General features: G+C 46.1%; 1 protein-coding gene across 3 annotated transcripts in view; it reads right to left on the bottom strand.

Moving 5' to 3' along the window:
- Positions 1-25,752, bottom strand: part of FIP1L1 (factor interacting with PAPOLA and CPSF1) — a 103,039-nt gene that overhangs the window by 50,385 nt on the left and 26,902 nt on the right. For all 3 annotated transcript variants that reach the window (XM_088475270.1, XM_088475269.1, XM_088475268.1), the window contains exons 9-13: positions 25,309-25,405; positions 8,177-8,339; positions 5,022-5,069; positions 3,476-3,502; positions 2,355-2,409 (exon numbers count right to left, since the gene is read on the bottom strand). In XM_088475270.1, coding sequence (XP_088331396.1) covers positions 2,355-2,409; positions 3,476-3,502; positions 5,022-5,069; positions 8,177-8,339; positions 25,309-25,405 — 390 coding nt within the window. The remainder of the gene's footprint in view (positions 1-2,354; positions 2,410-3,475; positions 3,503-5,021; positions 5,070-8,176; positions 8,340-25,308; positions 25,406-25,752) is intronic.

The raw sequence follows: 25,752 nt of genomic DNA, 5'->3' as shown, positions 1-25,752 counted from the left end.
TAGATCTTTTAAAATGTGTCAGTGAATAATGATTACACCTCTGCACCTGCTGGGTGACCTGCAAAACGTGACCTGTGTGGGGTCCTGAGGACAGAGTTTGAGAACCACTGATATAGACCAAGAATGTCTATTGATTCAACTTGTTGGAGCCAATTACACCTGAGCCTGCAGAGCGCAGCTTTATTATATCTGTTGCAGCTTTATTTGCCACTGCTGGTCAGGACTTTTGAACTGCACGTTACTTACCAATATCCGGATCCCCTCAGTGTTAACATTACAGATTATTGATGAGGATTTTTTTTGCATTGTCAGCATACCCAGCAAAAATACTCTGAGTACATCTGTGCACCTTATTGTACTACAGCATGCACATTGTATTTTCTTTTTTTTTTTATCTGAACAATTGCTTATGGAAAACCTACTGGCAAATTGCTCCGAATACTAGTTGGCTGTAATTAGCTGACTTTGCTATTAACAAATCCACATGTTCATTCTACAACATATTTATGCATTTAAATTATATGACGTAACTAAGGACATTTTAATTGTGCCTGTTCACCCAGCGACGTTGAGAAAAACCCTGGCCACTAAGTATAATACCCACAACCTAGACAATGTTACACAATCGCCAGCCAGTGTAACAATTTCTCTTAGTACATACTACTCTGCTTCCCTTTCCCCACACAGCAGTGCGGGTCTCTGGTGCAGTCAGAGTGCTAGATAACTTATGCTGGCCATACACGCTACAATTATCGGGGCGATCCGCCTGATATCGGCGGATTGTCCCGATAATTGTAGTGTGTGGGGGGGTGACCGAGGGTTAAATATTGCTCCGTCGGGCGTGCCGGACTGTCCAGCATGCCCGTCCGATGCGATATTTCCCGGTAAACTGTCGGCCACATCAGGCAGCGTATGCCCAGTCGCAGCCGACAGACAGACATTTCCTGTGTTCCTTCCTACGGAAGAAACAGGGAAATGTCTCCTCCCCCAGGGACGGAGCGCGGATGTCGGCTGATACACAGAGAAATCTCACAGTGTATGCCGGCGACATCTGCGGCTGGCAGGCTGCCAGATAAAATGTCTGTTGGTCTGACAGGCCTTTTATCTGGCAGTGTATGCCCAGCATTAGCTCTGTCTCACCACCACTCTAGAGCCGGTCGCCAGATTCCGGACCGCGAGTGTCCTCCTTCCTTCTATCAAACAGGCCACTCCCCAAAGTCTCCAATGCCCCAACAGGAAGAAAATAACTGGGTAACTTTGCCATGTTTCCCCCTGGTATAGCTGTAAAATAATCAACAAGGATGTAACGACACAAGGACTGCTAGCACCCCTCCCCACCTGTCCCCTATTGGTTTTAAGCAGGGATTCTGGCATTTTGACTGCACTTTTGTGAAAGGCACAACATAGACAAGTCTTACAAATTTATATAGTGTAGTTATGGGTTGATTTTTGGGGCGTGGGTCCCCAGGATTGCTCTGGTTGGGCTGCCTCAGGGCATCGCATTAACACACACTTCTCCTTTTTTGCACTTTTATTGTCTATTATATATGTAATATTTTCACACATCTATTTTTCACTAATATATGCAGTAGCTGCTCCTATCTAACACTCTTTTACACTTCACCTTTCTCACTATATCGATGCCCTGGGGTGGCTCAGCTAGGCTGGTTTGGGGGTGTCCTGTGCTCTAGATTTTAACCACAGTATGTTAGGGACCTACCCTAAAGAGGTTACCTGGATGTAGTGGGTAGGCCCATAACTTTGGCCATGATCATGTTAAAAACCTCTATTTATTGCAAAATGTATTATTTATATCTAAAATTAGTAATGTTGGAGTTGTGCACTTAGAACTTTTCTTTTTGTGTCTGCAACAAGTCTCAACAGGTAGCACCTCCCATATTTTATATATATATATATATATATATATATATATATATATATATATATATATATTCAGGGTGTGCAGTCTAGGGCCCTTTTTCCATAGCTGTAAAACAATCAACAAGGATGTAACAACGCATGGACCGCAGAATCGCATATCATTCAGCATTATAACACGGGATGCACTACGACCATAGCAGCAGAGCCATGTGCTCTTGCACAGAATATCCTATAAATATTTAATGCTCTTCACAATCATTGCATCAAGAAACTTGTTTATTTTACAACTGCAGAGGAAACGTCTAATTTATTGCAACGCACAATAGAAATCAGGACCCTAAAAAAATATTGTACAATTTATAATTGTGAGATGTGGACGTGAAGGTGACTAGTGGGAGAACAACAATGCACTGACAGTAATTCACACACTAGTGGGCAGGTAATTATAAATGAAGGCAATACAAGTGACGTACCTTTCTATTGTGGGTATAAGAGATGGTGGTGGTCCGCCATGTGGAGGAGGGAAGCCTGAAATAACACATTTAAACTTAATGAAACCTGAATTTCGGATTTTCTATGTAAATCACAACTAATGAGGATAACGTGCACATAGGTTAGATCAACAGAGCAATATACCATTCTGGATATTGGTGAATTTGGCATTCAACAAGGTTCTTAACCAACCCCACTATTTAATAAATGGCTATACAACAAGGACTGTACGTTCTGGATACTACACAAATATCACTGTATAATCCTCACATATCTGACTACTTAGGATAATAACGATGAAATGGGAAGTCCACCTTCAGATAATTATATTGTACAGATGCGTTTCCTTTCATTGCTCTTTGATACTACAACAGATGAGCTGATTTGTATGTATTGGTTACAGTTCTGCTGTTCTTTCTATGGACAATGAAAATAAAACAAATATGCCCGAACATAACTATTATAGGCTTCGTACACGTAAACATTTTGCACCAGCACTTCCTCTGATACCGCGTTCTCATGCCACTACCCCCTTAGTGATAACCGAATAACCCTAGGCCCACCCTCTACACTGTTTCCCCCTCCACTCCAAGAAAACATCTGGAGGTCATTGTAGTCTTTACCACAAGTTACACTCATTGGAGGACAGTCAGTTGTTTGAGATTATTAGCTCCCGTCTTAAGTGGCCAGGGGGCTATTTCAATTGCTTGCATGACGAGCACAGTTGCTTGCGACGACCGGAGTAAATGCGCGCCTGGTACTTGCGGCCAACCCCAAAACACTACTTAAAGTATATTTTTGCTCGCGCCCCAGAAGGATGTGAGCAGAAGTCTGCAATAAGTGCAGCCACGGGGCTGGTTGCCAAAAACAATTGAAACAGCTCCCGGCCAAACGCAAGGCATCAACACACAATCGCTAGTACAAAATGCCGGCGAGTACATGGTCACTAATAATGGGTTGCACTGTACTAGTGGTAAAAATACTGGTAAAATGCATTAAATGAACAGCACTGGGTGAGAAGTCTAAACAAGGAATTCACTTTATATTACAATTGGCAAACGCAACTAAAGCAGTTAGTATAAATTAGCAGTAAGGTACTTGCCTGGTGGTGGCACAGTGATGGGTATGCCTAAAAAGAGAACACAGAATACCATTATTTTTCTTCAAGTACCAGTAGACTAATTAATATTAAGTTATTAAATTATATTTGCCATGATGCTCTGCTGCAGGGTGATGTGTAGCAATATCTGGATTCGGAATACTGAAGACTACAAATTCCTGCAGTGAGTTAGGAAAGGTACTGTATCTATGAATGATCAATTTGACCAATTCTAAATGCACAGTACTAGAAAAACTATGTAATGCAGTAAGTGTTCATAATAGTTACATTTATAATTATTTTCTAGTGACAACATATACCCATTGATTTGTCAGTCTCTTATTACTCAGAATATGCAAACACCAAAACTTATATATCCCAAATCAACGGGAAATTAATCTTTTATTGGGAATCGTGTACAAATCAGAACATATTCATTTAAATAGGTTTCCAAGCAGCATCAGTTTACCCCATCTACTACATAAACTCATGTTTACCTGTCTACATCTGTGTGACTGCATTAGTTATTTTCAATGCTTATGTTTGCCAGGTCTGTCTGCGTTAATCAAAAACTAGCCATTGACCTATAGTTATTTTGCAAAAAATAAAAAAAATAAGCAATTGGGCGTCACCCTGGTGGTATCTGTGCTGGTCAATGACTGCTTTGACGTGGTAAAATCTCCTGTAAGCCAACACATGTGGGTATGCTAGCCAAAGGTCAGAGTGAATGACCCTGCCTGCAAGTGCGAGCAGCATTAGAGAGCACAAATAAATTGAAGCAGAATAGACTTGCAGTAGTACTGATTACAGATGGCCCCACATACATTAAGATACCAAACCTAACCAAATGTCCAGATCCTATTTGATTACACATGCGGATGGACAAATGGAAGAGCTCTAAGTATTCGTCCGGTAGCCTGGATACCAGTGGCACCCATTCATGCAGAACAGCAATGACCCTATATACACAGCACCAGCCATTTGCATTTTAGGCATTGGTCATAGCCAGGACAGATTTCAAACTGTGTTGTTACTTTAAGGAAATCAGGAGTCTCTGGAAAAAAACCCGCAACTGGTTCATTGTTCCTTTAACGATAAACTCATAGGCCATTTATTTATCACAGTGTCTGCAGCTAGTGACTCCCCTCTTGTTAATCTAATCTTCCAGTTAGTGAAGTGTAAATAACGGGGCTGAACAGAAGTTATAGAGCTACAAAACTGCATGTATACAAATGGGACACCTGCACATTCCCTGTCACACAATAATGGCTGCCTGTACTGCACTTGCTAACACAAAGGACAAGATAGGACTAATACTGGAACAAAAGTTAGACGACTTAACTAGCAAAACAGAGTAATGTGATTTGGCAGGTAAACCAATGATACTTGGAATCTTATTGACATGATTTACACAACACACAGCATTCACAAACCACCACCACAAACAGTATGCACCACTCCTTATCAGTATATTCTCAGCAACGATGTCTAGTCCCCTCTCACAGCAAAACAAAGCCAGAAAGCATGAGTATTAGGAAATCCACTATACCATATCTAGATGGTTTTTGCATGGAGAAAGATAACTGCAATCCAGATCCTAGAAGAAGGGGAAATAATGGCATGATTTACACAGTCACTTGGTACCAGTAATTCGCATAATCGTTGGCAAGATAACACAGCAGACGGATATAGGCTCACATTCCATGCACTGAAGCTGGGATAGCAGCTTGTGATGCACAGGACATGCTCTGATGAAGATAAAAGAACCACGTTATTAAGATGCCACATCTGTATCCATTTTACACCAATTAGAGCATATGATGCAGTCTGGGAACCCTCTGCTTAATATAAAGACCTTTAATTAAAGCAATGCTGAACACAAATCATACTAAGACTGGACTACAGTTAGTGCGACACAATCTATCCAACTCACCGTCCAAAGGGGAGAAAGAAAGAACCCTTCTTTTATTCTCTATTATGCTCTATTTTTAATGAGCATCACTTGTCCAAAATGTCCTGATCTCACGATACGTTATGACGTATAGACGTATGTGGCGACCGAACTAAGACAACTGAAGAGACCGCACTACAAAGTGGCCAGAAATTGTTTGCACAGCGGAACACATAGGAAACAGTCACAAAATTAACGTTTTGTTAAGAGATTGATTTCGTGATCATGCAGCTAAAGATAGCCCCTGAAGCCTAGGCCTAATAATTCTTCTGCCAGCAAAACGGAAGCATACCGGGATCAGTCTATTGATAGTGTAACATGCTGGCTCCTGCTATATGCCAAACATCAGTCTCCTGAATGAGCAGCTGTGTGTAGCAGTTAAGGTGTTAAATAAAAACAATATGTCACCTTACTGGAATAAATCAGGCAGAGTTTTTCTTGCAATGAGTTCAACAAGGAAGAAAATACAGTCTAAGAAGCAGACTTCAAAGTGCCTTATGCTTTCCAAAGAGCTTCCACAGGATGTTTTATATTTGCAATTCTTGATTTTTTGGCTTACTCTCCCAGTTAATATGAGGTAACAACTGTGCCTCCCTCCCCAGATGAACCAAGGAGGTATGGCACTACGCTATTTTTGTAGCGGCTTTGAAGATAAAGTGCTGGCTGCAGCACAAATAAAGCAGGGCCCATTGGGAGCCAAAGCCACAGGCCTGCATGGTTTGCTGCAGATGTACAACCACTAGTGATTTATAGTAGGGAGAAAGTCAGAAACCTGCTTGTATTGTAACTGTAAGCCGCGTAGATATGAGATGCTGGCACGCATGCAAGCTCAACAGCTTTTCTCTGAAACATTTTACGTTTTCATCACAGTGAAAGTGATTAAAATAAGGACTCATGTATTTAGTGTATGTCTCCTTTCAATGTGCAAACAATACTGAATATGGCCTTTTAAGGATGATCAATTTATAGGTTAGAGAACTAATAATGGTTAAGGGCTCACAAATAATAAATACAGAAATAAAAACCAGGTTTAAATTAACTTGTGTGCGTAAAAGTACGTATTGCTCATTTCCTAATAAAAAACAAAAAAAAAACAAAACAAAAAAAAAAACACAAAACAACAAACATTAAAAATCCATAAAAAAAACAAAATAATCCAGGATACAGCACGATTTTTTTAATCGTTCCAGGGATGAGGTGAGCTCAGAGACCTCGATAGAAGAAACTCCAAAAAGGTGTGAGCAGTAATATTTCATAGACATTGCCTGGCACACATCCAGCCTTGTTTTATATGAATTATGATATATATATATATATATATATATATATATATATATAATCTGAACATACATCTATATATTTACAACTGTATAGATATAAATTCAGAATAACTTTTTTTTATTGACAGTCAACTAGACCGTGCTCTTTATAGTTGGGTACAGGATGCCAGTGGTCAGGATCCCAATGGTGATAATGCCGGCTCCGAAATCCCGAAAGTCAAATTCCTAACATACGTTGGCAAGTATTGTAACTCCTATCCTAACCCTTCCCTAACCCACCCCAACTGCAGCCTAACCGTCCCCCAGTGCCTAACACTCAACGTCGGGATTGTAACTGTCAAGGACTCAGTAGACGGTATGATGATGACCGTCGGGGGTTCCGGAGACGGTATTCTGCCTGTCAGGATCCTGACAACATCCCGCTCTCTATACTACCAGGAGTAAAGGTGCGTACACACGGGACAATTTTCTCCCCAAACAAAATCGTCCCGTGTGTCCCCGGCAGGGGTGTGCTCAGTGTTGTTAACGACACTGAACACAAATACAGAATTAAATCAAGAACGATTTCGTTCAGTGCCGGGCTCCCTCCCTCATCCCCGAACATGTTCAACCTGACAATATCGTCAGGTTGGACAGGAGGTTCGGGCGACGAACGGCAACTACAAACAGGAGCGCGCATTGGTAGTTATCGTTCAACGTTTTGGGGCAGAAACTGGACGATTTTTTGGATGACTGAACGGTAAAGACATCGTTATCGTTCAGTCGTCCAAAAAAAATAAAAAATTGACCCGTGTGTACGCACCTAAAGTCCAACAGCCAGTGAGTAGAGAAAACATTACATTTGCAGACCTTTATAATGCTGATGTTTTTTGCAGGAAACGCTCCTATGGGAAGGTACTATTTGCCGTCTGAAATCTGAAGACCTGGTTTCTTTTTCAGTGCCAGTGGACGGCCAATAGTTAAAGGCAGAATAACAAAACACAGAATAATGCTGCTTTCGGTATGCTGCTTTGGGTATAGTTTATATGGTTATCTGCCTACTTTTGACCAAGCTAGTTCTATAAATTGACACTACTGTTACCCAAAAGTTAATGGTCTGATCTCAGATACCATCACTAAAGGAGTACAAACAATAAACTTCTTACAACACGGCTGATACAGGGATGGGTATAATAATGTAGTGCCAGTCAGTTATATGTAAGAGCCAGGAATTAAGTGCCTCAAAAGACTGGACACTCCAATATTAGGCACATCGGCTACCGGTCTCTTCTTAGGAGATGTCCAGCCCTGGTCTAATATTTAGCAACCAATCAGCACAGTATATAAGGAGGTCTATGTTTTACACTTATGACCTTTAAAAAGCAACTAACAGAGACAGCATTAAAAGGGAGTGGAAAAACAGTTTTGTAAAAGCATTTTCTACAGATTACATGACACATTAATAGCTACAGTAGTACCGATGGAGTCTCTTACCTGGTGGGGGAATAAGAGGTGGTGCAGTACTGACATTTGGAGGAGGTGGGAATAACGGAGGTGGTGGGAGGTGAGTAGGTGGAGCACCAGGAGGAAAGAATGGCGGTGGGGGCTTGATGAAATTATTATTATCCACTTCTGATGGAGACTGTTCTGTAACCACCTGTAACATAGAACAGCACATAATTGTTTACATAAAGTATTTAAATCACTGAAATGCTGCACAAATGTTCTTTGTTCTTGATCTGTCTTATATAGAATCTCAACAGTGATCGCACTGGTTTAAGCAACTAAGGCGGTTTTAGGTATTTCGCTTAGTAATTTCAAATGAGAAAACAAGAGATATGGTAAGAACTTACCTTTGTTATCTCTGTTTCTACGAAGTCCATAGGGTCCACAGGGTTGACCTTGGGGTATAGGTTGGGAACCAAATCCGGGCACCACGCAGTTAAAGCTTTTAGCTCCCAGGATGCACTTGGGTCCACTCTCCCTATAACCCCGCCCCCCAGCCAGAGGCACCTCAGATTGTAAGTAGCCAAAGGCCGGAGGAGGAGAGAAAAAGAGAGAGAAAACTGGAACACTCTAGAACCATACTCACAGAAAAGGAGACGGGAAGCCGGTGACCAGTAACACAGCCCATATGAAGCCAGGTGCGTCAGGGCGGGCGCCCTGTGGACCCTATGGACTTCGTAGAAACAGAGATAACAAAGGTAAGTTCTTACCATATCTCTTGTTTTCTACTTCAGGGTCCATAGGGGGTCCACAGGGTTGACCTTGGGGATGTCCCAAAGCAGTTCAACCAAGGATGGGGACGCTCCTGTGCTGAGAGGAGAATCCGTCGCCAAAAAGGAAGCATCCTGAGAGGCAAAGGAAACCAATGCCTAGAACCTTAAAAAGGTATGGACAGAAGACCACGTGGACACCTAGTAAGGCAAAACAGCCGAGGCGCCACGACGAGCCGCCCACGAGGGTTACACGGCCCGAGAAAAAAAAAACAAGCCTCAACGACAGAAATGCCCACCCATGGGTAGGCCCCTGAGGAAGACATACGAGGCCATCCAGTCAACATTTCATTATAGGCCGGCCATCGTTTCCTGTTAAAACCAGAAACCGCAGACCACCAATAAGGAGTCCGCTTACCATAAGGAACTTGAACGGATCACATAAAGCCAAAGAGGCCGGACCACAGTCCATGAGGCCACAACAGCCGAGAGGACTGGGAACTGAATGGCCATACCATAAGTTCCAGAATAATATGGAACCTAAAAACCACTTTAAGAAGAAACACAGGGCGAGAGCAACTCACACCCTGACATGATGCCCTCCAGAAGAGGGAGCCACATGAGAACGCTCCCCATTCAGACACTCTCCTGGTTGATTTAAACACCCTGAGAGAGAGAGAGAGAGAGCTTAAACAACAGACCATGTAATGGCTATCACAACCAGCGGTTCCATTGACTGTCCCCGGAGGGAACATAGAAACCACTACTAACTCCCCAGGAGTCCCTAGGGAGGACAATTGGAGACATAATCCAGAAAACACTCCAAAGGATGAACTGGATATCAGAGCGGAGCAATTCCATATCTTAACCATACCGACAGTGTAGAGATCCGCACTGTCAGGAAGGCCAGGCCAAGGGTGAAACCCAAGCCAGCTGGAAGGAATGCCAGAATATCTGGAAATCCTGGACACCGGAGGATCGTATCGACAGGTACGATACCATAAGAATTATGTATGCCACAGTCCGTGGCAGATCCCAGCAAAGTCTGGCCTATCTGCTCTAAACATCTCAATGAAGACAGAGCCAGGGAAGCCCGAGGACCACAGTAGGGGCGCAGTTAAAGACAAGCGATCCAGATCCAGGGAAAAACAAGGACCCTGAGACAACAGGTCCAGATAGTGAAGCAGTAGGAACGGAGCATCGAGGAGGAGACTCCGAAAATCTTAGTACCAGTGATGTCTGGGACGACCTGGAGCCCCCAGAAGGAAAGCCCCTCCGTCTCGAATTAAACTTCCGAAGACCTCGAGGAAGAAGGGAGACCGGAGGACACAGGTACACAAAGTGGAAGGACCACTTCACTGACAAAGAGTCACTGAAGGTAGCTTCAGTACTCCTAGAGCTGGACTGTAACACCGGTAATGTGTGATCGAGTCAGAAGGCCATGGGGATCAACCCCCTCAGGGAGGCCCCCTCTGCTCACCAGGAGTTGAAACCTCTCTTGGAGAAGAGACTAGTCCCCGGGATGCACGCCGTGACGGCTGAGGAAGCCCGCTTCCCAATGGAGAGCTCCGGGAATAAACACCGCAGAGTTGGCCAGGAGAAGACCCTTGGACTATGTCAGAATGGGTGACATTCCTAACATTGCCACCCAACTACCAGTGTTGCCTAGATGGAAGCCACTGTTGTGACACTGTCGGACTGAACCTATTCAGGTTAACCGTGACAAATGGGTTAGGCCAGAGTGAAAGTCCAAGACAGCTTAAAGTATCAACAAGTTAAGTGGCAGGGCAGAAGCGACAGACGTCCAACTGCCCCGAAATGAATGCGGACCAGACACTGTCTTTAGCAAAGAACACCCTGGACGAGATGGCCATAGCCACCCGGACAGAGACCAACTCGCCTCCGTAGAAAGTATCATCGTTCGAACAGCGATCCGGTGGAAAAAACTCGATCCATCTGGAGGGGAGTCAATTATGGCAAGGCCTGGAATGGAACTGAGCACATTCCACCCTACCAAAAGGTAGACACTCTGGTAGACCGCGCATCACAAAGAGTAATGACATATGTCGACTGCGTAGATATCCGCACACTCGAAGTTGAAGAGTGGAGATCTTGTCTTACGCCAGAAAAATTCTCAGATTCTGAGAATCCAGCAGTGCTCCCAGATGAAGAAAACCCTGTGAGGGATGCAGGGAGGACTTTTCTGTGACGAGAAGAAGCCCCGGTTATCCTGACCTGGCGGTAAAGTACCTTGGTGATCCTGCTAAAAGTAGGAGACCGTCCAGAGAAAGGAGCATTCGGATATACTGAACAGGTGAACTGTCAGAAAATCCATAAAGCTGGTAAACCCCGGTGGAGTTGAGGACAGCCCCAAAAGGCAGAGCCCGAAACTTACAAGTGTTGCTGTGGCACAGCAAACCTGAACCCATGCTGATGAGAGGGCTCTGTATGTACCCGTAGGTACGTATCCTGAATACTCGGATATACCATAAAATCCCCAGGTTCCAAACATCGGATGATGGAGCATGGACGATTCCACCTGAGTCAAGGCACCGTTGGAATCTGATTCAGGGATTTGAGACAGAGTATAGGCAAAGGAGGACCAGTCGGTCACCGCCCCAAAAAGAAAGTAGAACAACCAGTCCCTCACTGAGATAGTGAGGTTGGCCGAAATAGCTCTGCTTACCACAAAGACTGTATAGCTTTCTGGGATTGTAAGGCCCTGATCAGTTCTGAAGAAGGGCCCGTGTAACAATGCCTGTGAGGAGGCTGCATGAGCAATGAGAGGCCGTTGAGAATCAGTACCTCACTCTGGAAATTCCCCAGATGTAGACCTGTCCCGTCAGGCTGAGGGTATATCCTCAGGTGTAGAAACAGGGTCGTCCGGAAGTCCAGGACTGCTCGGTACTGGATATGGTGGCCCCCGTGGAGGCCGACAGCCTAGGAAAAAACAGGCCTTTAGGCTGACCCTGAGGACAAAAAGACTTAACAGAGTTAGTCCGAATGTAGTGGGAGTAGCTAAAGACGGTATCTCCCCATTAGTGATACTGCCAATGATGCAACGATCTTGTCAAGGTCAGGACCAAACAAGAACTTCCCCCTGGAAGGAGTGTGCACCTCTGCTTTCCCATAACGCAGCCATAGGGTACTGCGGCGGATACAGACGCCGCCGAAACCCTGAAAGTTAGAAGACCGGCATCCCATGAGGTAATCCCACATATGACCACTGCATATTTTGTGAGCGGCAAAAAGATATTTGAACCTCAGACGTGTTGGAGGGGAAAAACGTCACAAAAGCATCACCATGCGATGGCCATGGTAGGACGGGCAACAGGCCCTGAAAACTTGAGTACATTGATTTCAGGCAAAGTTACCACCTACGGATCCGTAAAATTCGTCCAGGCCGGGATGGGAGGCGTATTAATGCCTGTAACCCGATGATTAACATACAAATCCATCCCAGAAAGGGATTTCCATTACTTGTGAGGACCCTCAGGGAATGGGAAACAGGAGGCCTTTGTGACTCCTCGTATCTGGGGACAGCCAGACTCCCGCTATGAGATCCACCCGCTGGGCAGAAAACGGGAGATGTATGATACTGGTGCAGGATCGACATTCTCTATATCCAGAATGAGCCTGGCTACCAGCCCCAAAGCAGGGATAATAATACTTGAGATCGGCTCCCCCCCCTGTGAGAGGGAAAGAGCCGAATATACCATCCAGTTCACGGCAGAGCCACTGGTCAGTAACCACAGGGCGTATATCACGCCAATTAGTATTTCGTATAAAACGACATCCACCAGGGTGGCCGTTGTGGTAATCCCTGCAAGGGGAATGACAGACCGATGTGGTATCGGAGGTAATTCATGTACTGTGAAAAACCCCGGCAGGGAGCGATAGTCTGTGACACAGGGGTAAATTGCAAGAAATTGCGAGATACCCCGAGTTCAAAAGGGCAGTATGGTGAAGTAACTCCCAGCGAGTGACGACAATGGGGCCCGCCCGGCGATCCTCAAAGGAGAGGATCCTGAGAAACAACGCCCTTTAAGGGGGTCGTGCAAGGGGCCCGGCACCAGATGGTGCCGCATACGTAAACCTTTCTGAGTTAAAATCCTCCGCACTAATTCCTGCAGGCTATGACTTGCAGGATAGCAATAATGGGTGCAGTATCGTGTGCAATCTCCTAGTCAGATATATCTGACTATCTTGACGGAAATATTAAGCAGCGCCATACCGGTCCTGACTGACGCTAAGATTAGCTGCAGGAACCCATTATCAGCGTACGCAACTCACAGTTCCATCTAAAATATGGCAACGTGCAGCACGCAACAGTATGTGACAAACCTCACAGATATTAACAAATATATATATGTGAGGTCTCAGAACCACCCCAGGTACACCTGTATTAGGGCAGATAAAGAAAAGGGATAGATATACACTGACAGGTGAGAGAAAAAGCAGACAGTCAGCACTAGCATAAGTCACATACAATGCAGAAAAATATATATACATACATAAGCATGACATATAATATACTGCACAATGTCGCTACATTCAACTGCCCAGATTCAGTGTCTGGGAAGGCTATAGCGCTGTGTACACTCACCCAAAATGGCCAGGTACGCAGGGGGACTGGGCTCACTGACATCCTAGGAGTTCTGCAGCACCACAGAGAGAAAATGGCCACTGGAGACCTCAGAAGAAGCGTGGCCCGCGGAGGAAGCAGCTCAGCGACGCCAGACTGTAGTATTGAAAGGCGCGCTGAGCTGAGGGGAGGAGCCGCTAGACAGGGAAGGCTTCCTCCCCTGGCTAGCAATTAGCCCCCGGGATGCCGGCTCCCGCTGCCGCTATAATCCCTGGTGGGCTGTGGACACGCGGGGTATGCCTCCATGGAGGGGGAGCCCGCCGCCACCGCTAGCGCCTCCGGTCTGTCCCCAGAGACCGGAGGCATAAGGCTGCATTATTCACACGTGGATCACCGCAAGCGGTGACCACGCGACTTACCTGTCCCCGTCGATCCGGCAGCAGCCCAGGGATTCCTCCAGAGCCCGGCTAGTACAGACTCTGGGGTCCCGCTGCGATCCCCAGATCTGTACTGGCGTCGCAGCGCCGGCGGGGTGTAGGAGCGGCAGCTCAGACGTCCATTGGACAGTCTGATGCTGCCGCTCTGAAGAGTAGTAAAAAAATAATAAAATAAAACTCTTTTAAGCTTAGGGGCTGCTAAGCAGCCCCCCTGCAGTAACGGTGACCCGACTCCGGCCGGGCACCAACTTAAACTGAGGTGCCTCTGGCTGGGGGGCGGGGTTATAGGGAGAGTGGACCCAAGTGCATCCTGGGAGCTAAAAGCTTTAACTGCGTGGTGCCCGGATTTGGTTCCCAACCTATACCCCAAGGTCAACCCTGTGGACCCCCTATGGACCCTGAAGTAGAAATGTCTTTTAAAAGCCAGTGATATTCTGCATCTCCTGGATTAGACTAACATTTTGATACCTTTAATGCTTAAAAGATCAGAATATTCCAATATTTTATCATATAAGGACGCAATAAAGCTCATTGTTAAATATTAATCTGACTTAATACTTTTTTCTAACTAGCTTGAAGTATTATCTCCTTATTCCATTACATAAAATTAACTCCTCCCACATCTTGAGGATCTTGTCCTGGTGGGAGGGAGGTGTAAGTGAGAGATCCTACTACAGAACCTTTTTTTTTTTTTTTTTTTTTTTTTTAAAGGGAATAGAAAATGACAACTGAAGTCACCAATTCATAAGTAGATAGGCTAGAAATAACTTGTTTAGCATGTACTTTGTACTTCGCCAGCAGAAAATGTAAGTGGCAATAACTTCTCATTTTGTGGGAACACTTTCCCTGTGACCCCGGATACCTACTGCATCTAATGAAAATTGTAGAACATTTTGTGCAGTTTTGGTGGAGGGGGATTTAACTGATTTGTTACTTTATTTTTAAGTTTATTTTTCTCTTAAAGATATGCAATAACTTTACATCTTACCATACAATACTTATGCTTTTATGTTTCAGCTTAACATTATTGGCTACTGTTCCAGTGGAATGTGCTTTGTCATATGAATCGCAGCAAAAAGATCCCTGTGCTGCGAGCAAAGAACGGAGGTCATTTAGCTTGTAAGTTATGAACAAAAACTGGACATCTGCCAAAAAACACTTCCTGCAGCATCAAAATTCACAAATGCTGGCGGATTTATTTATTTCTTATACAAAAAAAAAAAAAAAAGTGGGTCTAATTGTACCACACTTACAGCAGGAAATTCTCATATATCAGGGACAGCTTCAAAAGTCAAAGAGATTTCCCTTCTTTCTACTTCCCAGCATTTTGTATTTTCTTATAGAATTCTTCTGAAAGAGCTGCACAGGCAAAACTACACCCCTGACTGTGCAATATGTTCAACTGGGGCATACGCAGCACAATGCAATACTTGTGTTTTTTTAAAGGGGTTCAGCTATTTAAATGATTTAACTAAACCTGACATTACATATAAACAGAAGAAATGTAATAGTGTAGAGAAAAGACAAACCAAAAACGAAGATGGAATTAATTGGCATGTATAATAATGTGTCTGCTACCCTGTAATCGTGTATGGTAATACAGCTGGCTTCTTCACAGATCGCTCTAGCAAAAGTGAAGTAAAGGCAGTTAGAACGACATTTTACTTAAAAAGCATCAGTGCATTTTTTTTATGCAGTTTACAAAAGTAATCCCTTCAGTCTTTATTAATGGGGCCTCCTCCTCTGTACTATCGGACATACTGGCATCAGCAAACCCCCCCCCCCCCAAAAAAAAAAAAATACCAAAAAAAAATACCAAAAACAAAATAGGGATTGTAGCATGTGACAGTGGACAGCAAGCAACGCACAAATGGCCAGACTCTTGCGGAAGTAATTTTACTTCAAAAGAGGGACAATTTAGGGAAGAGATTACCCCTTCGCTGTGGGCAAATTAAGCAATGGGTGTGGGTGGAAATTAAGAGTTATGGTATAACATACCTTTGTTAACTATTTTTCTTCAAGGTCCATAGGGTCCACAGCAGTTACCTTGGAGTATGTGGTTTGAGTGATCCAGGCACCAAACAGTTAAAAGCTTCAGCTCCTAGGATGCACTGGGTCCTCCTCCATATATACCCTGCCCCTGGCTACAGGCATTTAGTTGGTTACCAAGCCCAAAGCAGGAGAAGGAAAAGAGGAGAAGGACAATTGTACCTCAGAAACACTCTCTCTAGGAAGAGGGAATCATAGAAATACAAAAGAAAAAGGATTACCAACACCACCAGGTGCGTGAGGGTGGGTGTCCTGTGAACCCTATGGACCTCGAAGAAAAACAAAAAAGAGAGTTAACAAAGGTATGTTATACCATAACTGTCCATAGAAGCTACCTTGAAGATGTCCCAAAGCAGTTCCATTAAGGGTGGGGCGCTCCTGTTTAGTAGAAAGGAGAATCAGACGCCCACAGGAAGCATCCTGAAAGGCAAATATATCAAATGCGTAAAATTTGACAAACGTGTGGACGGAAGACCACGTGGCTGCCTTGCACAATTGTTCAGCAGAGGAATCACGACGAAACGCCCACGATGGTCCCACGGATTGAGTAGAATGTGCTGTCACTGTGTTTGGAACAAAGATCAGCTTGTGTGTACGCTTGAGAAATTGACATAAGAAGCACGTACAACATCCAGAGAAGCTCACCTCTAGAAAGGCCTGAAGACCGTAAGGCTGGAACATTTCTTAATTTACATGAAAACGGAATACAACCCGCCCTGGTACGAAGAACTGCTCTATCCTGATGAAAAACCAAAAAGGGAGAGAACGACAAGAAAGAGCTGCCAAATCAGAGATCCTACGGGAAGAGGAGATAGCCACAAGAAAAACTGTATTCACTGTCAACCACCTAAGGTCTACTGATTTCAGGGGTTTGATTGGGAGAGCCTGTAGAGCCTAGAGAACCAAAGACAAATCCCACGGAGCTACCAGAGGGACAAAGGGAGGCTGAACCCTCAGACCACCCTGAAATAATGTCCTAATATCAGGCAGTGGGGCGATCCTTCGCTGAAAACAAACACAGGGCCGATGCCTGAACTCTCAGGGTGGCCAGGCGGAGACCCCGGTCTAACCCAGCCTGAAGAAAAGCAAGCACTTGAGACCCTAAAAACTTCAGGATCATATTTTCTATGTTTACACCACTGAAAATAAGAGTGCCAAACTCTGTAATAAATGCCGGCCGAGGAAGGATTCCGCGCCCTAAGCATCGTCTGAATTGCAGAACTGGAAAAACCCTTGGCTCTTAAGATGAAAGTTTCAAGAACCTTGGTTCTGGGCCCGTACCTGGGGACCCTGTGGTTGTGGCCTGAGGCCATGAGGTCTACCTCTGGTAGTCCCTACCTGTCCACAAGGCTCTGGAATACTTGTGGATGAAGAGCCCACTCTCCGGCGTATGTATCCTACCGACTTAGGAAGTCCGCTTCCCAGTTGAGGACTACTGGTATGAACACTGCCGAGATTGCTGGAAGATGACATTCTGCCCAGACCAGAATGTTTGATACTCCCGCCATGGCAGCTTGACTTTGCGTGCCTCCCTGATGGTTGAGGTAGGCTACTGCGGTGGCATTGTCGGACTGTACCTGGACAGGCCTGTCCTTCAGTACCATATTGTGCCTGATCAAGTGCTTTGAACACTGGACATAGTTCCAGGACGTTTATGGACAGGAGACTTTCCCTAGTCGTCCATCTTCCCTGAAATGTGCGCCGATCTGTCACTGCTCCGCATCCGAGGAGGCTGGCATCAGAAGTGAAGAGCACCCAATCTGGAATCCAGAATGGGCGACCCCTGTTCAGACGAAAAGTCTGCAATCACCATGAGAGGGTCAGCCTCAGCTCTGGAGAAAGACGAAACGCCTATGACTTTATTGAGTGGTACTCCCCGTTCCAGCGGGAGAGGATTAGTCGTTGCAGTGGTCTGGAGTGAAGCTGAGCATATTCCACCATATCGAAGGTGGACACCATGGATCCCAGAACCTGCATCGCTGAGTGAACAGACACTGGCTGGTTGTGGAAAAAATTGGGAATCCGCAACTGAAGTGCCACAATCTTGTCTTCTGGCAGATATAGCCTCTGCGCCAAAGAATCCAAGCGTGCACCTAAATGTACCATCTGTTGTACTGGAAGAAGCGATAACTTCTTCCAAGTTATGATCCAGCAGTGTCTGTGTAGACAGGCAATAGTCAGTCTGAGATGATGCTGCAACACCTGTGGAGATTGTGCCAATATTAGGAGATCGTCCAGGTTTGGCAGTATGCTGACTCCCTGATGCCTGAGGCAGGCCGACATTACTGCCATTATCTTGGAAAACACCCGAGAGGCTGTTGACGAACCAAAAGGCATCGCCTGAAAATATGAGATATGGTAAGAACTTACCCTTGTTATCTCTATTTCTACGAAGTCCATAGGGTTCCACAGGATACCTTGGGGTATAGGCGATGGCGGCAGGCATCCAGGCACCACAGAGTAAAATTTTCAGCCTCCCAGGATGCACTGGGGTCCCTCTCCTATACCCCACCCCAGAGCCTCAGGCCACTCAGTTTCGTAACAAGCCATAGGCCGGAGCAGAAGCAAACAAGAGAGAGAAGACAGTCTGGAACACACAAGAATCACATTCTCACCAGAAGGAGACGGAGAAACCGGTGACCAGATCAAAGCCCATCTGCAGTACAGGTGCGACAGGGCGGGAGTCCTGTGGAACCCTATGGACTTCGTAGAAATAGAGATAACAAGGGTAAGTTCTTACCATATCTCATATTTTCTACTGCAGGGTCCATAGGGTATCCACCGCCCGAAGGAAGCATCCTGAGAGGCGAAGGTATCAAAAGCATAATACCTTACAAAAATATGGACAGATGACCACGTGGCTGCCAATCACCGCTGAGGCGCCACGTCGAGCTGCCCACGAAGGACCCACAGACCTAGTGGAAGAGCTTTAATAGAGGATGGAACAGGAAGACCTGTGAATCCATCCTGCCAAAGTTAGCGTAGTGGCAGGCCAACCCTTTTTATGGAAACCAGAAAGGACAAAACCGAGAGTCTGATTTCCTAAATAGACTGGTGCGGTCAACTTAAATTCTTAGCGCCCGTACTACCGCCAAAGAGGCCTCACCAGCAGACAGGACTGGGGAAGTAAAGGCCGATACTATAATTTCCTCATTGATGTGGAAACTAGATACCCCTGTAGGTAAAAAACCAGGGCAAGTGTGAAGCACTGCCCTGTTCCTAGGAAAGAAGAGAAAAAGGGAGGTCTACATGACAGAGCCTCCCATTCTGAGATCCTACTGGCCAAATCAATAGCCAGAAGGAATACAGTCCTAGCCGTAAGCCATTTGAAATCCACTGAGCCCAGTGGATCAAATGGCGGTCCTCAGAGAGCCCTAAGGACCACAGCCAAATCCCTAGGACCCACAGGTGGAACAAAGGGATGCTGAATATAACATACACCCTGCACAAAGGTGCGGACATCAGGAAGAGTAGCAATCCTACACTGAAACCACACAACAGGGCAGAAACCTGCACCTTCAGGTAAGCAAGGCGAAGACCGTTATCTAAGCCCACCTGTAGGAAAGCCAACACTCTGAATATCCGGAATACCCGAGGAGCCTAGCCTCTAGGGCGACACAACTGAAAGAAAGTATACCATACCTAATGGTAAATTCTTGCAGATAAAAGCTTCCGAGCTCTTAGCATGGACAGAGCCCCTGTTAACTATAGAGCTGGAAAAACTCCTAGACCTTAAGAGGGCAGTCTCCACCACCACACCGTCAAGGACAGACAACCCAGGTCTGGGTATCAGTCAGGCTCCTGAGACAACAGGTCCGGGCGTAGAGGCAACAGCTTCGGAGTGTTAACTGAGAGGCTCCGACGATCTGAGTAATAGTGCCGTCTGGCCCACGCTGGAGCTATCAGCAGGAGCGTGCCTCCTTCTTGCTACTACTTGAGGAAGAAGGGATAACGGAGGGACGAGGTACACAACTTGGAAGGTCCACTGGACCTACCTACGTCTATCAGGAGAGTCTCATCTCTGAAAGGCTCCACTTGTTCACCAGAAGATTGAACACCTCCTGATAAAGAGGACATTTCCCTGAATGCACGTCTTGACGGCTGAGAAAGCCTGCTTTCCATCTGAGGATTCCTGAATGGACACTGCCAATGACGGCAGGGATATAGCCTTCCACCCAAGCCAGAATTCGGGACACCACTGTTAGTGTCGCCTGACATCGGGAACCTCCTAGGTGGTTTACATAAGCCATCATGATGGCGTTTTCAGACTGTACCTGCACGGTATTTCCGTGGAGGATCTGTCCTGCATGCTGGAGAACCTTGAATACTGCTCAGAGTTCTCAGATGTTTATGGGAAGCGCAAAAACTACTGGTGTCCACCTGCCCTGGAACAAGTGTGGACCCGTCACTGCTTCCCAGCCACGGATACTGACGAAGCCTCAGACCCTGATGGGACTGTAGCCGATGGCAGACACGCAGACGTAGCTGCTGCCTGCGGGGCCACAATTGCGTCCAGACGAGGGCCAAACAGGACCTGTCCCGTAAAAGGCAAAGCATTCCAAATGGAATCTGCGTCCGCTTTCCAAGATAGCAACCACAGGGAGCGGCGAGCCGATACTGCTGCCGAGGAGATTCTGGAAAGAGTAGGCTATACTCATTATGAACGTGGCTAAGTCTCTGAGAATTTGCCACTATCCACCTGTCCAGTTACCTACTCAGCGCTCCATGGCTCTGGCCCCCCAGCACACGGCCATAGCCAGCCTGGAAGCCCCTCCAGCAAGGGAATAATTGGATTTTAGATATATTTGCACCTTGCAATCTGGAACCTCCTTCAAAGAGGACCTGGAGGGAATGGGCAACGTAGCACTCCTCACTAGGCGTGTAACATGAGAATCTACCCGTATAGGTAACTCCCATTCGGAAATATAATTATCCGCAAAGGGGTATGCAAAAGGTCAACCGTTTTTGAGGCTGGAACCGCTTACCCGGATTTTCCACACCTTCTCTAAATGATCCACCTGACCAGATAGAGGAATTACAGTGGCAACACCCTTATCCTTAAAGAAGGCATATTTGGATTTAGCCACGGGGGATATGTAATAACCAAAGCCGCACGGACTGCCCGTATACGGCCAGGTATATAGACTTTAGAGCCAGACTACACCTCCTTTGCACTAAGGGGCTCGTGTCTGAAAAAGTCAATAATGTCACCGTCATCAGACGTCATGTCTTTACCCGTCTGAGACCCGAAAGGCCGTTTAGAAGGACGAAATGGTGACTTCCCCTGTAAAACGTCCATCAGGTGCTATACCATTTGGACAATAAATTCACCCACACAGGCTCCTGCGAGACCTGGGGGGGCGAAAAACAGGATACACTGGGGTACCATCAACTGTCCAGGGACCCCTGCATGTGATGAGACCACCACTCGCTGCGATAACCCCTATGGGGAAACGCAGGGGGCGTTGCCCACAAGGGTTGTAAGCATCTTAGCCAGCCGAGGGCGGTCCTCTTTTTGTGCAGGCACAGTGACAGAAATGGGGCGTGATATATAATACAACATGCCCTCCATAAACCCTCAGCGTCTACATATCACTCTACTAACTGCACATGATATCAGTACATTATAGCTGGAAAAGGATATCCTCGTTCACTTTCAGACATGAGGAGTGTGAACGGAGCGTATGTGACCTCCCACACAGAAAAACCACGTTTACTGTGAGGTAATAAACACCCTGCAACACCGCACTGCGAGGGCTGTAGCAGAAGAACAGGGATAGGAAAAAGGCTGACAGTCAGAAATGAAAGTACAGGCAAACAGCGCTAGCATTTAAGTCACATACAATGCACAGATAACATCCTGCATTCCAAGCACTCCGATCAACTATACAGACCAGAGCCTGGTAGGAAACAGTGCTGCATACACTGACCTTAATTGAAGGAGAGGTATGCGGGGGACCCAGACCGCAATGGCACCTGTAACAGCTTCCAGCAGCGTTTGTCATTCCCAACACATGTAGTGAGAAAATGGCCACGAGGAGCAGAGAGGAGGCGGGCCCGGGGGAGGAGCGCTGACACAGCCCGCTCAGACCGCTGTGGAATGGCACTGTGCAGCGGGGGAGACGCCGGCTGTGAGACAGGGAAGGCGTTCTCCCCTGGCCTGCTATTAACCCCTGGGACGCCGCGCTGTACCGCACATGCTGCGGTCCGCTGTCCCTGGTAATCTAGTGGAAGGCGCAGGATCAGTACCTGGCCCCACGCGCAGCCGGGGACCAAAAAGGACTGTTACCGGCGGTTACTAACCGCAGGACCCCGCCGCTTACCTTGTCCACCGTGCATCCGGCCATAGTCCAGGTAGCCGGGGTCACCGCTAGCTGTGACCCCAGCTACCAACCAGCATCCCCGGATCGGTACCGGCGGGGTGTAGGAGTGACAGCATGGACGTCAATACTGACTGTTCTATGCTGGAGCACTCTAGTTGTGCAGCCACAGCTGCGAAGAAATCTTCAGGGGCCTTGAAAAGACCCCCCTCTGTACGGTGCGACTGGTCCGGCCAGGCACCGACGAAAACTGAGTGGCCTGAGGCTCAGGGGCGGGGTATAGGAGAGGGACCCCAGTGCATCCTGGGAGACTGAAAATTTTACTCTGTGGTGCCTGGATGTCTGCCGCCATCGCCTAGACCCCAAGGTATCCTGTGAATACCCTATGGACCCTGCAGTAGAAATTAGAAATGTTCCTGCAAAACCGCAAACCGTAGAAACCGCTGGTGGGACGGTGTAATTGGCACATGCAGATATGCATCTTGAATGTTCAAGGACACCATAAAATCCCCTGGTACCATTGCCAACACAAGTGACTGAAGTGTTTCCATAAGGAACCTGAATAACCGGATAAATGTGTTGAGACTTTTTAGATTGGAATAATAACCCTTTAGTAGTTGATTCACTGGAACCCGGTTTATTACCCCGGACTGCAGCAGGGAATGAATGGCCTGCTGGAGGGCCAAGGCCTGTGCAGACTCCTCTGAAGGAGTTGTGCAGAAGAATCTCTGCGAGAGACTTTTCCAGAAAGGGCGTACCCCTGAGAGACCACACCCCGAACCCAGGTGTCTGAAAACTGTAGTCAGCCACCTACCCTGGGATTCCCCAGGGGGAGGCAAACCCCATCAGGCTGCGGGTTTATCGTCTGACCTGGAAGCCGGACGTCTGTTTGGGCAAGGTTTCTTAGATTGCGGTCTCTTTTATAGAACTGGTTCTAGAGGAAGACTGACCCCATTCTTTTCGACGACTGCCTAGGTCCAGGAGTAGATGTTGAAGGCTGCTACCGTAACTACAATCTTATCCAATTCATGCCAAACAGAATGCCACCTGGTAAACGGCAGGGATTCCAGGGCCTTCTTGGACCCTGCATCTGCTTTCCAGTCCCTTATGCATAGTTCTCTGCGAGCTACAAATGAGGCAGCTGAAGCCTTAGAGGACAGAATACTGGCGTCCAATGCTGCCTCCTTAATATAGGAGATAATTGTCAGATGTTCTCTGGAAGCCTCTGGAAGTGTATTTTCCAGTGCCTTTGTTCATTCCTCAATGGCCTTAGAAACCCAGGCCGTAGCCATGGTCGGGCGGGCAACAGCTCCTGACAGAGAAAAGACTGCCTTGAGACAGGCTTCAAATCTCCTATCTGTGGAATCTTTAAGGGAGGATGCAGATGGTGTGGGCAATGTGACGCTCCTGACCAGCTGTGCCACATGCGCATCTACAGTTGGTGGAACTTCCCACTTAGCGCACTCGTCTGGCGGGAGAGGGTATAAGGCTGTAACCTTCTTTGTAACATGCAATAGTCTATCTTGAGAACTCCATGCTTCTCCCCTAAGTTCAGAGATGTGCTCATTCGGGAAATTCAGCTTTTAACACTTTCTGGTGTTTAAACACTGGAGCCTTTCTTAGTTCTGGCTCCTCATTATCTATGTTTAGCACACCTTTGCCCGCCCTAATCAAGAAGGGGACATCCGCTGTGGGAAAATGGTCCTCCTCTCCTGAAAGACTCTTGAGAGGAGTACTGTATATCTTCACACTCATCATAAGATGCACCAGAGTTTACAGGGTGGACGGAGTGATAGGAAGAAGTCGACCGCCTTCTGGTTTTAGGATGTACTGGCCTAGCTGCTTGCAGCACTTAGTGAAATGCAGCAGGGGACGAAGTCATACTCTGACCTGAGGAGTGGGCATAAACGTCCATCCAAGATGGACGCATAGGGGGCATAAACAAAGTAGGTTATAGCTGCTGAGGGTACCCCATAGTAAGGGCCAGTGTAGGAGCAGATAACCAGTCTACAACCTGTGCCTTGATCTGGGAAAAGGAAGCCCAAGGGGGTTCCTGCTCAGGAGCTGGTATATTTGATTGCTGTGGTGACTCCTTATAACAGTGACCACATAATCCATTCTGCATGAAATCCTGAGGGGAGAACCCAGCTTCACAGGCCATGCATGACACCAGCACAGGGGCCTACAGCCACCTGTTTTTCAGTTTCTTTCGACATAATATCCCTAATGTTATGCAAAGTAATACACAATGTGACAATGTTTCACACCCACAATAACCCACACACCTGTAGCAGAGGGCTTATGAGGAGAAACAGCAGTGATAGCTATAACGGACAATCATTTCAGAAATAAAAAAGCAGTATAATAATACAGCAGAATTCACCAGTCACATGCAATGCAAATAATAATAATATATAAAAAAATTTCTTCCAAGTGTCTGGATACGCCATGGGAAGTAATGTAGCTCCGAGCTACGCTAACATTTACATGTAAGGAGAAGAAAAATAGCTTTTCTTTAAAAATGATGACATCAGTAAAAACATCCTCGTCTATACAAGATACATAGACGATCTGTTCATGTTATGGACCGGTGGTGAGGAGGCAAAAGCTGCGAGTGGTCACCCACAGCTATACGAGCGGCCAGGAGGCCGGATAAAAAAAATAAATAAATAAGAGCGGCCGCCCTAATTCAGAGCAAGCGCACACTTTTTGCGTGCGGCTCTGAATCAGGCTCCCAGTTCCTGCGCGACAAAAACAACCACATGGCACATGGTAGCAGTGTCCAAAAGACTGAAGGAGCATAAAAAACAAAAACACAGATTGTGACACGTTTGCGCCAGAAAGAGTTATTGTAAAACAGTAACATTTAGAAAGTAATTTGTGAATGACAATGCAATGTCAAAGAACTGGAGAAAAAAAAAATTTGATGTTAAAGAACAAAGTTAAAAAAAAAAAAAACAATCATGTCAGTTGCCAACATTGGAAACAGAAAAGTAAAAAATGGCACACAATAAGACACCTGGATGTTGCTTTCATTGGCTCCCCGTCGTCGCCCTTCTACACGTGTAATTGTGGTGGTTTGCCCAATGACATCAATAGAGCCGGACAGTTTCCTACTGTAAAACATTTAAATGGAAAGAATACATATCAAAAAACATTAATGTACACCAAAGCCCGTATTCAATTTGAGGTGAAAAGCAGAGATCGGAGAAAAAGTTTCGCCGATGACGTCGTATCGCCGTATTCAATTTGAAATACTTTCCACCTAGGCGGAAAGTCAATGCAATAGGCGAAAATGTTTCGCCTATGAATAGCAGGGGGAAAAAAGTGCAGAATTGCGGTTTTGGGGTGCAACATTGCGGGAACCCACGTGCAGACTTTAAGACAGTCCCCCACGGGTAAAATGTGTCCAGTTTATTTATTTTTTTCTTTAAAAGACTTAAGGACACCCCAAAAAATGGCT

Source organism: Taudactylus pleione, unplaced genomic scaffold (assembly GCF_031769625.1).
Source record: "Taudactylus pleione unplaced genomic scaffold, aTauple2 ptg000169l, whole genome shotgun sequence".
Classification (NCBI taxonomy): Eukaryota; Metazoa; Chordata; class Amphibia; order Anura; family Myobatrachidae; genus Taudactylus; species Taudactylus pleione.
Note: the sequence above shows the minus strand (reverse complement) of the source record. Positions and strands in the feature narration are given on the sequence as shown.